The sequence below is a fragment of the Sorex araneus genome, chromosome 6 (assembly GCF_027595985.1).
Source record: "Sorex araneus isolate mSorAra2 chromosome 6, mSorAra2.pri, whole genome shotgun sequence".
Taxonomy (NCBI): Eukaryota; Metazoa; Chordata; class Mammalia; order Eulipotyphla; family Soricidae; genus Sorex; species Sorex araneus.
The window spans coordinates 7,948,463-7,966,555 of record NC_073307.1 but is presented as its reverse complement, the minus strand read 5'-3'; the positions used below and the strand labels follow the sequence as shown (position 1 = coordinate 7,966,555).

Sequence of the window (18,093 nt, the reverse complement as noted above, 5' to 3'; positions counted from 1 at the left end):
CCTGGCACCCCTCCAGGAGTGATCTTTGAGCATTGCTAGGTCTGGCCCTCAAACCAAAACCAAGGAGAAACAAACAGGAGACTTATTTATCTAGGCTTTTCTGTTGGTTTGGGGCCACACCCAGTGGTGCTCGGAGGTCCTCCTGGCTCTTCACTCAGGGATCACTTTTGGTGGGCTTCGGGGGACCCTATGGGGTGCCGGGGATTGAACCTGGGTCGGCCACGTGCAAGGCAAAATGCCGTACCCACTGCACTATCTCTCTGGCTTGATTCAGCTGGGCTTTATCCAGGAGTTCATGTGCCTTCTTCTTTGTACTTCACCCTTCGCTTTGCCATAAATGTTTCTAGGAATTTACCTGGAGTTAAAGACTTACGGGGGAGGAGCAATGTAGAGCAGGGAGGGCACTTGCCTTGCATGCGGCCAACCCAGGTTCCATCCCCGACATCCCAAGGGCTGGTAGGAATTATTCCTGAGTGCAGAGCCAGGAGTAACTCCTTTTGTATTTTCTAATTATTTTCCTTCGGGAATGTTATCTACGCAAAAAAAATTGTTAAAGGGAGCTATTTTCCAGTATTTTGGATAATTTAAAAATATCTTTAGGGACTTAGCATTTGTTTCTTATTCTGTCAAATTTATCTGCTTTTTAAAAAAAATCTAGAGGCCTGGTAAATAAAGTTGGTCTCCTTAGTAATAGCAGTTAAAGCTTCCAAGCATTCTTTTCCTTTTTGTTTTCTGCATTACTTCCTTTTAAGACTGTTTAGATTTCCTGAGTAATAGAGATGCATACTAATTATCCAATTTTATTCTAGGAGCTTGAAAATGATGACTGTGAAAACAACTTGATTCGAAGCTAAAAACCAACAATTTATCAGCTTTAAACAACAATTTTAAGTGGGTCACCACTTCCTCCTAGAATTTTCAGATGCTTTCCAATACCATGATTTAAGTTCAAGGCAAGGGTGGATGGAATATTGCACAGATGTCAAGAGGCTTCTCAGTCATATTAAATCTGAATATTGTATTTTCAAAAATATGTTTCTCTTTCTTTTTGTAGGCAAAGGCACACCAACCAGTGCTCAGGGCTTACTCCTTGCTCCATGCTCAGGGATCATTCCTTGTAGTGCTCAGGGGACAATACAGGGTGCCAGGGATCTAACCTGGGTGAGCTGCATGTAGGGCAAACGCCATTCCTACTGTACTATACCCTAGCCCCAGTCTCCTTCTTTGTTTTTTAAATGAAGGGACAGGGGCCAGAGCGATAGTACAATGGGGAGGGCGGTTACTTTGCATAGGGAGGACCTGGGTTCAATTCCCGGCATCGCATATGGTCCCCAGGAGTAATTCCTGAGTGCAGAGCCAGGAGTCACCCCTGAGCATGGTTGGGTGTGACCTCAAAATAGAGCAAAAATAAACGAATAAGGGGACAGCAATGCAGTTTAGAGGTTTGGGGCCACATCTGGCGTTGCTCAGGGATTACTCTTAGCTCTATGCTCACGGACCACTCCGAGCCGTGACGGGGAAAACACTTGTGGTGCAGTGGGTCAGAAGGCTAGCTGTGGCCTTATCTCTCGGCATCACTGCTGGCAGGGCTCTGGGGACCATGTGTGATGCTGAGAATCAAGCTGGCGGCACGGCGGGAAAGTGCCCCACCTGCTGTACGACTGCTCCGGCCCCACCAAGTGCAGTTTTCAGTATACAACATATACTGCATGTTTCTGCCTGATGACACTCCTGGGCCTATTCCAGCTCAGTGCTTGGGAGTCCTGAAGGACTTGGGATACCTCGTGGTGCTGGGGATCAAGCCTGGGCTTGTTCCTCGCAAAGCCGGCGCCCCGCCTGCTGTCTCCCTGCCCCTGCATTTCATACTTTAATAAAGTGAACCGCAAGGTGTTAGGGTAATTGCTCCCTGTAGGATTTAAGCACTGGTGTTGGGGGCTGGAGTGATAGGACAGTGGGGAGGGTACTTGTCCTGTACAGAGCTAACCCAGGTCTGATCCCTAGCACCCCAGAGGGTCGCCTCAGCCCCACGAGGAGGGATCCCTGAGCAGAGCCAGGAGTGAGCCTTGAGCACCGCCAGGTATGGCCCCACAGCACACGCTGGTGTTTTGTGCGATACAAAGCGGCTGACGCTAACTTCACTGGGCTGGAGCATGCACTTCTGTGCATCTGAATGACTGCACATCTAGGAAGGACTTCCGAGCCTATGGCCGACACCGAGAGCCTGACAGCTCCCTAGGCTACACCAGCGTCACAATTTCAGTAGCAGAGCTATTTGGGGGGAAACTCAAGTCCCTGAATTTTTTTTTCTATTTGGGTCACACCCGGTGGTGCTCAGGGGTTCCTCCTGGCTCTACACTCAGGAATTACTCCTGGCGTGCTCAGGGGACCATAAGGCGATCGAACCCAGGTCGGCCACTTGAAAGGCCAACGCCCTCCCTGTTGTACTGTCGCCCCGGCCCAAGTCTTTGAATCTGGCTGCTGCTGATTGTGATTTCTCTATGTCCAAACATCGAGAGGAAATTTCCACTGGGAACTCTACCACCAAGTCAAAACATATTAAAAATTTCCCACTCCGTGGCTGGGGAGAGTGTCGAGAGAGGGAGCGGGTGGCTGCCTGCCTGCTGCTGACTCCGGTCCATCTCTGGCACAGGATGATCTTCCTGAGTACTTACTGCACTGATCCCTGAGCACAGAGCTACGAGTCACCCCTGAGCACTGCTGGCTTAGCCCCAACATCCACATCCCAAAAAAAAAAAAATGCTTACTCTCATTCCTCCACTCTACCACCAGTCCATTTCCTGAAAGTCAGCTCTCATCTTTCCTTTAAAAAATAAAAATCAATTGCTGTGCTGTCTTCCAGCCAAACATCTCACCAGCAGCCCCGGCTCCTGTTCCATCAATCTCTGAACGTGATCAGTCACCGGCCTGTCCACTTTCCTGATCCAGAACTCGGCGTCCCCAGTACCCTTTCATTCTCATCCAACTCTTCGAATCTTGTTTAGCTGATGTTTCTTCCTTCCTCGCTTCAAGTAACTGACCATTTGGGGCCAGAGAGAGTTCCCGGAGCTGGAGAACTCAGGCACAGCAGTTCCCAGCAGAGATCCTGACCATAAGCTTGAGCACTGCCAAATGTGGCCCCCAAACAAATCAGAAAAAGGGGCCCTTTTACATTGGTTTTATTAGCTTGGTATTTCATGTTCATTATTACTTTTTTTTTTGCTTTTTGGGTCACACCTGGTAATGCACAGGGGTTACTCCTGGCTCTACACTCAGGAATCATCCCTGGCGGTGCTCAGGGGACCGTATGGGATGCTGGGAATCGAACCTGGGTCGGCTGCGTGCAAGGCAAACGCCCTACCCGCTGTGCTATGGCTCCAGCCCCATCTTTCACTAGTTTAAACCTCCAGCTGCCTATAGAGCGGATTCCTAGGCCTACAATTAACAACAATAACAAATAAACTCTATAGACCAATCTTAATCTGCCTAAACCATTTTTTATCTTTTGTTTTGGAGGAGGTGGTGCTGGACGGGGGTGTCTGTGGGTGTTTGGGGGCCACTCTTGGCAGTGCTGAGGGGACGGAGGTGTTTCAGGGACCGTAGGTGCTGGGGATCCAAGCTTGGGCTCCTGTGAGCAATGCACACATCACAGTACGTATGGATGTATGTACGGAGCGTGTGCAAAACTAAGCCCTCTCTCCAGTCCTCAGAACCATCTTCCCGGTCGCTTTTCCCTTTGCCTCCGTCAGCCGCTGACACACCAGGCAACTTCCTCCCGCTCCAGGACTTATACGGGTGCCATTCTCTCAACTCTAGCCGACAGGGAAGGATCAGGGGGGTGGATGTCAGGGATCGAACCCAAGGTGGGCCGCATGCAAGGCAAGTAAGTGCCTCTCTGCTGTAGTATCTCCTGGGCCTCTAGTTCCGACTTCCTGTAGCCCAGAGAATGGTGACACAGGGTTTCTCAGCTGCTCTCGTACTTTCCTGTCAGTAAGCTGCCGGGTCCGGTACTGACCTGTCTCTGACGGTGATGAGAGTGAGTCAGCCAAGTGCCTCTTCTGGAGCTGGGTTTGCAAAAACACAGAATATACCTCTGTATAAATTGAAACGAAGGATAGCCAAGGTTTGTGAAGGAAAAAAGCAAACTCAGTGAGGATTATTATGACATTTTTGCAAAAGCTATTTTTGGTAATATAAAAACAACCAAAGATACATGTTCAAAACACATTTATTTACTGAAGTACAAATAATTTCAACAAACAAATGTTTAATGGAAAACTGTGGTATATAATGTATGTGCCTCTTGAAAAAATTCTCCTTCACAAGTTAAAGAGCAAAGGTGTTTCTTTTTTTTTTCTTTTTGGGTCACACCCAGCGATGCTCAGGGGTTACTCCTGGCTCTGGACTCAGGAATTACTCCTGGCAGTGCTTGAGGAACCATACGGGATGCTGGGGATCAAACCCGGGTCGGCCATGTGCAAGGCAAAACACTCTCCCCGCTGTATTATCACTTCAGCTCCACAAAGGTATTTTTCATTAACTGTACATCTTAAAGAAACAATCACTACATATTACCATAATAAAAATGGGTTTTATTTTATTTTTAATAGCTTACGTATCCAGTGAAATATTCAGAGATAAACCAAAACTTTTCAATCATATTCAGAAAATCTAATGTGTTTACTTGCTTGCTGAGTCTTCTCCAGTCTAATCTTCTCTGCTTTGGTAATTAACTAGAGAAAGAAATCAGAAATTAGAGTTTACTGAGTATCTTAAAAAAAGAAAATCACGACTAAAAAACTGCACAAAAATCAATCTCAATGACAAGCTTTTATTTAAAAGAGCAGTAAGAGGCTGCGGTGATGGAATAGCAGGGAAGATATTTGCCCTGAGCAGCTGACCTGGTGGATCCCCATATAGTTTCCTGAGCCCTGCCAGGAATGATCCTTGCGCACAGTCATGAGTAAGCCCAGAGCACAGAGTCACGAGTAACCTCTGAGCACCAGTGGGTGTGGCTCCCAAACAATAGGAAAAACAAACTCCTCTCAAGACAGAACTGTGATAGTGGTGGCACCGGGATGAACCAATAAGTGCTCTGTATGCCACGGGGACAAGCCCCAGTTTCCCCCAAAAATAGTTTTATAAATATAACCCCTAATCAACAAACTGAGAATTTAGGGACCATGACTTTCTTTGTTCCTGAGACACACTGGTGGTGCTGTTTTTGAGCCACATTGGTGGTGTTCAGGGGAACGTACAGGGAGCCAGGAACTGAATCAAGGTCTGTGGGGATCTAGCCCAGGAGAGACCACAGGAATCTATTTAGCTTTCTTAAGACTCTTTTTACAGGAGCCCGCATTCTAGAATAACTTGATTTTCTGCCCCTGAGCAAGGAATTCAGATACAGGCACCCCGGTTCGCAAGAAGGGTGGTGGTCAGACCAGATAACCAGACCCATATCACATGACCCATATCACAAGACCCAGAACTGCCCCCAGAACCGGGACATTCCTGAATATTGGCGCGAATACTGATCTCTGAAACCATAGGCTAAGGAGTGATGTCCTTTTAAATGGATTGGTTAAGAAAGTTTGCAATATTACAAATCTATTGGCTATGAAATGCGCGGGCTCTGCTGTAACGGCTGGGGAAGGCCTATATAAGATCTCCTTTGGAGAAGCTCGGGGTCTTTCGCCCAACCTGCTGGACCTGAGTGTCCGTGTAGGCGGCTAGACCCTGGCTAGCCAGTCTTACAATAAACCCTGCTTGCTATTTGCAGTCTCTGGAGTCTCTTTGTCGTTATAGGGAGATCTCGATCCTCGCCCTAACAGGTCGAGGGCAATGCCTTGCCTGCTGTACTTTCTCCGGTTTAAGGAGGACCTTTTAAAGTGCTAACCAATTAAAGGAAAAAAGGTCTCCCGGATCTTTATCATGTACATTAAACATCTTCATAGTGGGGCTGGAGAAACAGTACAGCATGTAAGGCACTTGCCTTGCACACAGCTGACCAGGATTCGATCCCAGGCACTACCAGGAGTAATTCCTGAGTGCAGAGGCAGGAGTAACTGGGTATTGCTGGGTGTGACTCAAAAACAAACAAACAGAATCTTCATAATAATATGAGCAATTTGTCCAATTTTGTTCAAAGCAAAAAGGTTTTCTAAGACTTATATAATCTGGCTTAAACAATAAACTTGAGCTCACTAACAATAGTTACTGTGTTAGTATCACTTAAAATAAAACATGAAAGACATGTCTCAAATTAATATCCAACTTGTTTACATATCACTTGTTGACTAGAGCAAGAAAACTCAGCACGGCTGTGGAGAACGTCCTGTATGCAGTGCCTCAATGCAGCCTGCAGAGGCTTCTGTCTGAAGGACAGCAGCAAGAGCGAGGGTTAGGGCACTGGCCCTGGAGACACAAGCCCACTTTGATCCACGGGGCATCTCCAAGAGCAACCTCTGAATACAGTCATGGGGGGCTGAGAGTAGCAGCATGGAGTGAAGCCTTTCAAAATAGAGAAATGATTACCGCCCCCCCCTTCTACCCAAAACACAGTACATACCCTGCGGTTTTTTTTTTCGCCTTTTGGGTCACACCCAGCAATGCACAGGGGTCACTCCTGGCTCATGCACTCAGGAATCACCCCTGGCGGTGCTCAGGGGACCATATGGGATGCTGGGATTTGAACCCGGGGTCGGCCGCGCGTGCAAGGCAAATGCCCTACCCGCTGTGCTATCACTCCAGCCCCACCCTGCATTTTTTTATTGCAGGTTACTAACCTCTGAGCAGACAATCAACATCTGGGAAATGGGATTATCTTAGCAAAGACAAAATACATCAACTGATTTACCTTCTCAGTGCCTCTCTTCTTTTCCCGAGGCTGATTAAGTTTCGCTTGTCTATCTACCAAAATCTTCTGCCAGTACCTCTGCTCATGATCACCTTAGAAATAACCAAAATCACCCATCACATGAGGAAACACAGCTGAGGAATCTTCCAGTCTCAGTAGGAGAACAGAAATAATTCTCGAATTACACTGAAAGTCACTGTAGGCACATTCCCGGATAGTGAAATTACTGTGACCATCCCACAAGAAGAATTAGTACAGGAGTCCAGGAAGCTTTACCAGAAAGGATCTCGAGTTTCCAACAGTGCTTCTTTTTAATTTCTGCACACACATTGATGACTGCCTGGGCATCCTCGGGAGTTTTGAATCTGGCGTGGCACTCCGTGTCTCCTTCCAGCAAATCAACATACACGACTTCTGAGATGGCTGCCAAAGTATCCTGCCGCAGAATTGAGAAAGACTTAAGGAATAGGAACAAGAGCTTCCCGAATACCTTTAATATTATTCCAAAGGCTCGAACAGAATGCATTATATAGGTAATATGTATCTCTGAATGAGGGAGGCTAGCCTCAAAATCAAATATTTCTCGCTAAAAACACACACATGTTCTTCAAAACTGACTCGGAAGAAGCGGAAAACTAATGCAACATCAACTCGTAACTTTTCTGTTTGCCCGTACTTTGCATCTTAGCCAGAACAGGTATTTGGCAACCGGATACATACGCAGAGCACAAGGTACTTCCCTGCACCCCCAAATCAGCAAGAGGGAGGTTCCACACAAACACTGGGTCTGTGCAGTTTTTGTGTGGAGAAAGACACAATATAAAAACCATAATACACACATAGACGCAAACCTTCTTATTTTTCCAGGAAAAACTAAACCTTTGACAACTCCTCATGGAGAACAAGGGTCAGCTACGTGACTGCCTATCAGGGCCTATCTTCCCCCTAGGAGGAACCACCGAGCACCTCTAGGTGCAACTCAAACCAATTCCCCCCCATGTTTAATGAAACTTGCAAAACTTACTTCTAGCTCCTACAGACCATGGAAATACAGGTCAATGGTTCTTTGGGATACAAGGCCTAAGGAACCCATTCTAAACATTTAATGGTCACCCAGCAAGGCAAAGTTTCACCTAGGAAGCCTGCTGTGAGGGCAAATGAACAAGATTCCTGCATTCTTAATGACCTGCTCTGGGGAGTCTCAGCAGGTTGGGAGAGTACACAAAGCAATTATGCAGGAATGTTACACTAATTCTAAATTCATCAACTTCCATTCATAAAGTTCAAGAAATCACTGGAGATTCCCAGGGAAAGAAGGCTTTAGTCATCTCCTTCACCCTTTTTTTGGCTATTTCAGATTTCAAACCAAAACTAATTTAAATGCTAATGTAGATAGCTTTAGATGCTTGATTTTTTAGATTTGGAAGTACAGAAAGAATTGAGTGAGAGCAAGTATTATTTCATCAAAGAATAATAAGAAATGTATATTTGTTACAGATAGACAATAAGTGATAAAAATTTAAGCAGAAAATAAACAATCGAACTGGCGAAATTTGAAGAAGTTACTAACAGTAGTGACTTTGTAACAATTCATCAGATTACAACAATTCAAAAGATATTTACTAAATATCCATTATAATCAGGCTAATCTTCGATTTAAAAGCTGCTAAGAATGACAAATTAGTGTAATAACCCACATGGGCAAGTCACGGATCAGTAACCATCTGAGCTTTTGTTTCAGCAAAATATGTCATGAACTTACTTAAAGCTATTACTTTACAAGTTTGAGATCATAAATGAAGAATCTGTGATTAACACACTACAATAACTACTGAAATAACAAAAACTATTTGAAAATGTAATGAGATCTAGGCTAATAATTTCCAATGCAAATGTTGAGTAATTTTTCTATTAAAGTTTTTGCTATCTAACGACAACTAGCATTTATATCCTCAACAATTTTGTCTTTTTCTCTGAAATTCTTTATGACTAAGGTACCTCAAATGCAAGCTGATTTTACCATCACCTTGGGAGCGACCAAGTCATGTCAACATCTTACATTTGAGAAATTTAACTTAAGAAAGAGAATCTTAAATTTATGTCAGCAACAGCTACAGGATTTTAGGTTAAGGTTTCAGATAATGTGCTGATGGATGACAACAACCCAAATTATGCAGATGATCAAATGTGAGTCTATGCAAAACCAAAATAACAGAACATACAGTGCTAAATGTCAGTAAAACAACTTATAAAAAATATGCAAACAACATTTGTATAAAAATGTCCCTCCATCTAAATGGATGGGGGGAGTAAAAAAGATAAATCATTTTACACAAAGAAGACTCAATAAATACTGCTATGTAAGAAATGTGGAAGGATACAAACCATATACTATATATTTTTTTATAGTAAAAAGTTTTCCTTTATAGTTTAAGCTAGATTTATTTGCACATGAATAAACAAATTTTGCTTTAAACTTTTCTAATTGTTGCAGTGTTTTAAAGCAATCAACATGGATCAAAAATACACAGCTTTTTGTTTTTCTGGTTTTCCAAGAGTTAGCAGGCTCTAGAGCCCCTTCCGGCCGTTATCAGGGGTGTGTGATCAACACCTGCCCCTCCAAAAACAGAATATCGAAAGCGAGTTGCTGGAATGGAAACAAATGGTAATCTTAGACCAATTCTAATGCTGATTAGATCCTAAAAAAGAAGCTTTTGGCCACAAAGTATTTTTCAAAAAATCCACTTTCTCTGAAAACAAAATAGTCCTCTAAAAAACTGAATATTGTGAAAGTATTTTACTGCATCTTACTACTTTGAGTTCCAATGCCTAGAACACGGCTGTCTTTTGAACTACACCGGCATCATTAGGGGCACCTACAAAACATAAGCACGAATTACAATCTTCCTCACAAAGAAGTGTGCTTCAACACGGTTCACTCCAGACTTGTTCTGGTGAAAAGTTTGGTCTTCAGATTCCGAATCAGGTCGAATTTAAGTGTCTCTATGGCACCAGAATTTTGCAAGTTGTTTACTAAGAGGAAGAAATTCTCACTTGATTTCACTGTTTTACATATCCAAAATACTTCCAGGCAAGAAAGGTTTTAAAAGAGAGGGCTACAGCGCTGGGGCTTGGTGGGCAGACAGAGGGTGCAGAAAGCATTACCCTGATGAGTTTCCTGCCAGGCAGAGGGCCAGCGCCGAGAATCTTCACGATTACTCCGCTCACAAACTGCGGGCCCGGTGCGTGAACCTTCTCTTGGGGCCCACGCTGTTCACTGTTGTCTACCAATTTGAAAAGGAAAAGACAAGAAATAAAGCATCTCTTACACGGACAATACTCTAACAATACCACTTTAAAAAGACACTGAGTTCTTAGCCTGGTATATGTGAAATTGACATTATTATTATCGTTACTGTTAATTTATGGCTACACCCTAGTGGTGCTCAAAGATTAAATGTGGTGTCGGGGGTCAAGCAGGGGTTGGCCAAATGCAAAGCAAGTGCCTGAACCTCTGAATTGACTCTCCACACCGTAATTTAAAATTTAACTCTAAAATATTTTAACTAAAAGAATTATGTCCATCCAAGCCTGTGCCCTTAGCGGGCACAAATTTAGTTCATATTGTTTATGACAGCAAACGGCAACTGGAATTATCAAAAAAAAATAGATCAATTAAAGTCAATTTGTGATAAAAAAAATTATGTCACAGGCGATATTGCTTACAGCAGATCACTGTGGCATAAAATACAAAAATCTTAATCTCGTAAAATGCAAAATGCCACTGTTAAAATATGTTTAGAAATTTCCTTTCCTAGGAACTATGGATGTGCTAAAGAACTTTAATAAAGAATGGTGCTATGAAAATGTATACTATTAATACATTTAATAAAAATTTTAAAATACTAATTATTCTGCAAGAATCTTGTTATAATTTATTCCTGTTTATGTCTCCTGACACTGGAATGAAAGGTAAAAAAACTACTGTTCACTTCATAAAAAGACACTCATGAATGAAGCCTGGGGAGAAAAGACATCCTTAGAAAAGGCACCGTTTGGACTCAGCCCTGCAGAAGGCAGGAGCTTCATGGACATGCAACAACATAGGGGGTTCACAGCCTGGCAACCAGTTTTGCAAGAAGCATCAAGGCAGCTTCTTTCCAGGACAGGAGGAACACTCGGTGCTTGGCACTGAGTGGGCACACTCAGTGGCTATGGCTGCCCCCCCACAGATGAAGGAAGGTAGGCTTCCTCCTAGCTTACTACGCGACTTCAGGTGTTTCCAATCATGAATTGTCTTTGGATAAAACACCTTGTACTTTTATATTTCAAAGGCATACCATATCTCCCATTAAAATTTTTTAAGTCTCTTAACAAAATAAATTTTACATTTGTGGATTTTACCTATTTCATGTGAACTTATATATTAGCACAGAATTAAAAAAAAAATGCTTTAAATTTAGGAAAGGGGAGACATGATAATCACATTAAGACCCAAATACAAAATAAAATTTAATGCAATATAGTTTACATACCGAGGTTGAAAATTTACGAGAATAGACACATTCTATTGTATTAAATGTTTCATTCCAATTTTAGTACATGTGCTGCTGAAGTGAGCACTGTATTAAATGTTTCAAATTTCTTTATTATGTAGGTTAACATCATATAGCAATCAGTCATCACAAACTGACTTCTATTTTTTTGGTGCTGTTGTTTTGGGGCGACTCCCAGCAGGGCTCAGGGCTTACTCCTGCCTGTGCACTCAGGGATCATTCCTGGTGAGGCTGGGATAACGCCCTACTCCCACTTCCCCAACCTGACTTCTATTCATTTGTTATCCTGATAATTTCATTTGCTAATCCTTTAACTTTAGCTGGAGCAAGCAATATTAGATTCGTTCTATGCCTGCCAGTGGGGAAGGTTGATGGGAGTGGAGAGGGGATACGGTGGGTGGGACTGGTTGGGTAACACATGCCTGAAACAACTCTATTTGGAACAACTCAGTATAAGACCACGTCTTAATAAATAAATCCCTGGATCAATAAATAAACTTAAAGAAAAAAAAAAGGATCTGCCCTTCAAAAAAAACTTTATAGCAAGAAGTTAGTAGTTGTTTTAATGACTATCAAATTTTAAAAAGTTTACCCCATAATACCTCAGAGACAGCATCTTGTTGAGAATACCAGTAATATGCAACATCCCTAAAATCGGTTACTTTTACCTTTTTCATTTTTTGTTTCAGACTTATTAGGAACTCCATGCTCTGTCTCCATTTCTGACTCCAATTTTATTTGGGATATTGTTTTCTTTAAAGATGCCATGCTGGCTTTTTGCAGCGCTAAATACTCTTTCTTTAAATCCATCCATTCACTCCTGTATTAGGAAAAAAGGAAAAAAAAAAGAAACCAAACAAAGAGATGCTTTTGAAATAGTGATAACAGATAACTCAATATATAACCCCAGTGACCTGCAACTCTTCCTCAACTTTTCTGTTTTTAAACACACACTAAATTATTTCCTGAGTTCTAAGTCCATCAAGTAAAAGCAAACACAAGCCACCCTTGCACCAACATTCAGATTCAATGTTTGAAAACCTGGCAGTTCAACTACTGAGCAAGCTAGCGGCAGAGAGCTGGACTTGTAAAAATAAAAGTTTTAAATTAATTAACCAACTAGTAACATTTACTAGGACAGTGGAGCATTTGGGAGAAAAGACTAAAATTTAAAGATTACTTGTTAAAACTGCTTCCAATTAGAGAGATAACATTCCTCAGTATTTACTTGAATCAAAAGGAATGCTAAGAAGAAAATAACACCCCATGGAAGCAATTTATTTATTTACATACATTTAACATGTAGATGTTTCTTCAAACAGCTCCAGCTCCTCCAGATAGGAACACAATGCCTCGCAGGCTCCACGGGGGCACTCATTGTTAACCTAATCTAGGCCATCAAACGGGCAGATAGGGGATTTTCTTAAAGAGGAGGATATTTTGTGGTAATGGTTTTAGCTGTTAACATTGACATTTGTATACTTCAAAAAAAAAGGCAAAAAAAAAAAAAAGTATCCAGACCCACCCAGGATCATACATTCCCTGAGAGCTGATACATTAAAATAACAAAAGGCTCTTGTAATGATTCTCTGAGATAAAAAGGCAAAAGGAATTCAGGAGTTAAGAATAGTATAAATAGGAGGGCCGAGGTCTTTGCATTTTAGCCTTCCGAGGGAGAGCCCGCTGTTTGTGGAGTGGATCTGGAAGGTCAAGAAACACTTCCCTTCTCCAGGAAAGGTATGTGCCGGGCTCCTCGGGGCGCTTGCTGGACGAGGTGGATTCCCTTTGACTTTAACATGGGAGTGCTTTCTGTGTGTTCTCAGAGAGTAAGTGCTTCCATGTTTGAGTAGAAGTGGGTCCAAATGCTTCCTCCCTGCCGGGCCGCTGCCTCCGTGCGAGGGTCCCGGCGACCCCCTTCGCTTTAACACGGGGGCACCTGCTGTGTGCCACAGAAGTAAGTGCTTCCGTGTTTCAGTGGAGGCGTCCCCCGCGGCATCCCCCCGCGAGCCGGCTTTCCGGACCCGCGCACCGACTAGGCTCCCCACCACTTAAACGTGGATGTACTTGCTTTGGCACTAGAAAAGTAAGTGCTTCCATGTTTTAGTGATGGTAAGTCTTGCATTTACGTGTCCGCAGCCCCCGGCCGCACCACGCTGCCTGTCTCTCTCTGTGCCTGACCAGGAGCACCCGCGACTTTAACATGGAGGCACTTGCTGGGACGTGACCAAAAATAAGTGCTTCCATGTTTTAGTGTGGTGGTTCCCTCCCGCTCCGCCGCCCACGCAGACCTCTGCCACAGGCCACGACTGTTGCTAATCTGCAACTCTGTTCAGCTCACACTGGAATTGCACTTTAGCAATGGTGATGGAGTGTGCCAGGAGCCCGCGACCCCCGGCCCACCACTTACTTGGAGAGGACGCGCAAAGGGATCACCTCTTCCCCCATTTTATGCCTCTCCTTATGCTTCTTCTTGTGCTTCCGTTTTGTTTTTGAGAGCGACCCGTCTTTGATAATGTCTCCTGTCTCTTTCTCCTCTTCCGTGGAAACTTCTAAGTCTAAGAAAATTTAAATTGTTAAAACAGATCGTATGTTAAAATTGGAAACAGATAGCCACTTATTTCAATCTAACCTTTGGTTTCCTTAGAGACTGCTGAAGTCTCCTTTTTAACGTCTTCTTTCGGAGCCGTTTTCTTTACTTTTGCTGTCGGATTCCCTTCTGTGTCTTCAGAGTTGCTCCTCTTCCTCTTCCCTGGTCTGACCAGAGGTAAGCCGGATGCCTCAGTCTTCTCCCGTTTTTTCTTTTTCTTCGAGGGCGGCTTCTGGGGTTCAGGAGCCTCCGTCTCGGAGCCATCCGAGGTGGGCCTGGATCTTTTCACTTTGCAGACATTCTCTTTGCTTCCGTCCACATCCATGTTCGAGTCTTTGGCCTGCACATTGTCTTCCTTCTTAATTCGGCCTTTCTTCTTCTTTTTCTTCTTCTTTTCTTCTGTAACAATACTGCATTCTTATTTTTTGTCCAACTTTACTGAGATGCTTAACAACAAATTTCCTTAATACAAAATTACAAGTAAATGTTATTACTTCTTACCTGCTGCTCTGAGGCCTGGAATCGGCTTATTTTTCACTGTTTTAGGAAATATACCCGGTTTTCTGGGAGCTTCTTCTGGAGGGTTGTTAAGGAACTAAAATGATGTAAGTAAAATGGTACATTTTTAAAAAATCTGTACATTTAATATTATTAGCTAATTTACCTTTTTTTGTTGTTGTTTTTTAGGTTCTGCCAGACTTTTACCTCAATAGCTTTTGCGGCTTGTTCTTTTGTTTCAAATTCCACAAACGCAAATCCTTTTGGATCTCCTGTAGACTTATAATGTGGTATGCTAACATAAACAACATTGCCACATTTTCCAAACACTCTTTCAATCCAGCTGTGGTTAACATTTTTGGGAAGTAATTCCTACAATAGTAAAAAGCACATTTAATACGCATTTATTCTGAAAAAATAAAGCTTTCTGTTGCATTAAGGTGTCCAGTTGCCTGACTTACCACATACACCGTCCGCTCATCCTCATCCTTCGGTCTTTCTCCGAGGGGCTTTTTTCTCCTAATTCTGGTGCCTTCCAAGTCCAGCTTAAATAAAAAGACTTTAAAGGTTAAACTGAGCAAAATGTGTGACATAAATTACAGCTACATTTTTAAACTGGTAATTCTTACCTCTACAACAGCTGAACTTTTCAGTGCCCTGGCTATTAATTTACCATCTGTGGTCAATTTTTTCATTTTATTAAAAGACACGAGAAGTGATATGTCAACATCTAAATAGAAAAGTAAGAAATTCATATAAATTATCAGCTATGAATTTTAAGTAATTTTTCTTTTTCATCATGGCTGAAAATTTCTTTAGAACTTACACCCATCCCTAGATTTTTCGATCTGCTCCCGAAGAAATCTATCCTTGTGAAGATTTGCATCTCCAAACCAGAAGTCCACTTGCTTGGCAATATCTGCCAGCACCTGTTTCACTCGAGACCTTTTCTTTTTTTCTACTTCCTTTTTCTTCTCACTGCTTTCCTGTTCCATCGCCTTTTCCTGATTCCCAGTTTTTGGTTCCATTCCTGTGAATGTGGGAAGTGGGGGGACGAAAAGGAGTTTATTTTTAACCTTAAATGTACAAATATTTCACATATTTGTTGTGCATGCTACATGTTATAAACATTTACATATTTGTGTGGTAGTACACTTTCTCAACTTCATCTCAGACACTATAAAGGCAGAGTTAAAGCCCTATAATCAGCACTGTACAGCAGTCCCCGCACGTTTCTAGTCACAAAGATGTTTTATCCCTTAGAAACATGACCTCTTTTGTTTTTCCCTCACTTGAAGTCTTGTAGTTAAAATGTCACCAGAGGTAGCCTATATCTATCTATCTATCTATACATATATACACACACACACACACACACACTCTTATTTCGGGACTATGTATTTCTAAGTAAATCACTCTTCTCTCTACCTTTGCTTGTCACCTACCATTATATACCCTTTATGTTCTCAGAATGCCTGAAAATAACCTCAGTTTACCATAATATGGTGTCCTTGGGAAAGCTAAAACAGGTAGAGGATGTGTTGTGGTCCTTATCACTGGGGAAGCTACCTACCTATGCAAATACCTCTGTCTGTTGGAAAAGTGGGGGAGAGATAGTGGACCTGAACTTGGGTGATATGACAGAATTCTTAATATAGTTGGCTTTGGTAGCTGCTGTACCTCAGCAAACAGCATCAGTTTGAAGGGTATGTGAGCCAGAAGGTGGTTTCAGAGGCCCAACATCCTGCTTTATAGGTGAATGCAAGGTTCCAGGAACATTGAGTCAGGAGCAGTTTATCCGCTCAGATCTGGCCCAGAAACTCTTGCCTACAATCTGCGATCTTGAAAATCTGTTGTGGGGACTGAGCTGAAGACTTGTATGCAGGAGTGTGGTTCAACCCCTGACTCTATTGGTCCCGCAGGAGCACTGCCAGGAATGACCCCAAACCATCCTAGGTAACAGAAAAGTGACTAGCAGCAGCTTTTGTTAGTCTCGGACCTAAAAGTCGTCTTTCCCAATACTGTGTGAACAAAAGTGATATCATTTCATAACCCCAAATCAAACATTTTTTGGGGGGTATGGGGGGGAAAAGCCACACCCAGCAGTGCTCAGGGCTTACTTCTGAGCAGTCAGATAATCACTTCTGGCAGGGCTTGGGGGACCCCATGGGGTGCCTTGGAATTTGAATAGATGGCATGCAAGGCAACAAACACTCTAACCACTGCACCACCCCTGCACAGGCCCCTCTCCAGACACTTGTATTTTACAGAGGGCCGAACACGAGGTGTGCTGGCCACAGATACTACAGTGTCTGGTTCTTTAGACTGCCACATGGCCCACGTGACTGGCGGCTCAAACCCCGAACCTAAATGAATTCCATGTCATTTTGGTTTCAATGAAGTCTTGTGAAGCATTAAAAATTCTGCAAGTTCTAAAGCACTCACACAAACAGTTGACGAGTACAAGGCAAAAATCTTACTTAAACCTGGGAACTGGCAAAGCATTTAAGAACCAATTCAAAGGAGACCTCAAAAACGCGGAGAGGCCTAAGCAGCAAGAGCCTGGCTTGGGGGGCGTGGGGAGGGGTGTGTGTGTGTGTGTGTGTGCAAAATCTCGCTAGCAGATGCACAACCTGTTAGGCCATAACTGCAGAATGAATGAGCTGCAGGGCGAATCTGCATGGATAAAGAGCACTTTTGCAAATGAGCTCGACGGCAAGGAAAGGCCGAGATGAGCTGCAAACGCGCGCTAATGCAAGACATCCGGCCTTATTTATTCTCTTTTCAGTTCCCTGGCGAGGAGTCAAGGAACCCGAGACCATCTCCAAAGCCCCCAGTGGGAGAAAAAAAAAAAGTCATCCTGCTCCCAGCTCTCCGCCCCGCCACGCCCCGCAACACACGCAGGAACGCCCTCCTCCACGGTGCACGCCTGCCCCTCCGACGGCGCGACTCCCAGCAGCCAGGACGCGCGCGTCCACACCCCTCGCGAGCCCGCATCCTCCCTCTCCGCGCGCAGCCCGGGGGCGCCAGCCCCGTTCGCGAAACCCCATTGGCCCCTCTCGGCCCCCGTCGCCCACCCCTCTCCGACGCCGTCAAAGGCTGGCGGGCCGAGGGTGCCCCCTCTCGCTCGGGCCCGGAACTACGCGGGCGGCAGGAGGGCTTCTGCGCCTGCGCAGAGAAGCCGCAAAGGCGCCGAGAGGCAACGGGGACGGGGGCGGGGCGCGACCGCGGACACGGCACGGAAGAGCGCTGCGGGGAGTCCGCCCGCCGCAGCCACCCGCCCGTGCACCTGGAACCCCCTTCGCTCACCTCCCCGGCTCCAGGCCCCGAGGCCGCGTCCTTCCGCCCTTTTCCGGCTCCGCAGCCTCAGGCTGGCGGCGGCGCTCGCGTCATAGGAGGAGCGACGCCGCGCTCCGCTCCGCTTTCCCGAGAGGCGGGCCTGAGGCGGCGCGCGGCGTCGCCGTGACGTCACTCGAGTGGACGGGCTCCGAGGGGCGGGGCACCGGAGGCGGGGCGGGGAGGCGGGAAGGCGGGGCGCCGCCAGAGAGAGAGGTGATTGGCTGCGAGAGGAAGGGGGCGGGCCTACCGCTGGGACGTTC

The 18,093-nt window shown here is 44.5% G+C and overlaps 1 protein-coding gene across 1 annotated transcript; it reads right to left on the bottom strand.

Moving 5' to 3' along the window:
* Nucleotides 1–4,207: 4,207 nt before the first annotated feature.
* Nucleotides 4,208–17,948, bottom strand: LARP7 (La ribonucleoprotein 7, transcriptional regulator). Its single transcript, XM_055143458.1, has 13 exons — nucleotides 17,804–17,948; nucleotides 15,321–15,524; nucleotides 15,124–15,224; nucleotides 14,956–15,039; nucleotides 14,702–14,866; nucleotides 14,498–14,591; nucleotides 14,039–14,395; nucleotides 13,817–13,964; nucleotides 12,078–12,229; nucleotides 10,019–10,137; nucleotides 7,130–7,289; nucleotides 6,854–6,945; nucleotides 4,208–4,730 (listed from the first exon to the last, which is right to left on the bottom strand). Exons 2-13 carry the CDS (start codon nucleotides 15,520–15,522, stop codon nucleotides 4,650–4,652), a joined length of 1,755 nt encoding a protein of 584 aa, XP_054999433.1. The 5' UTR covers nucleotides 15,523–15,524; nucleotides 17,804–17,948; the 3' UTR covers nucleotides 4,208–4,649.
* Between the last annotated feature and the right edge of the window lie 145 nt (nucleotides 17,949–18,093).

What these genes read in the sequence shown, in the direction of transcription:
- LARP7 (XM_055143458.1), bottom strand. Translation starts at nt 15,522, where the DNA reads ATGGAACCAAAAACTGGGAATCAGGAAAAGGCGATGGAACAGGAAAGC. An exon ending in CGAAAAATCTAGGGATGGGT is followed by an intron (nt 15,225 to 15,320) that starts GTAAGTTCTAAA and finishes TTTTCTATTTAG; the next exon opens with ATGTTGACATATCACTTCTC. An exon ending in CTGGCAGGAAACTCATCAGG is followed by an intron (nt 7,290 to 10,018) that starts GTAATGCTTTCT and finishes ATTCTGCGGCAG; the next exon opens with GATACTTTGGCAGCCATCTC.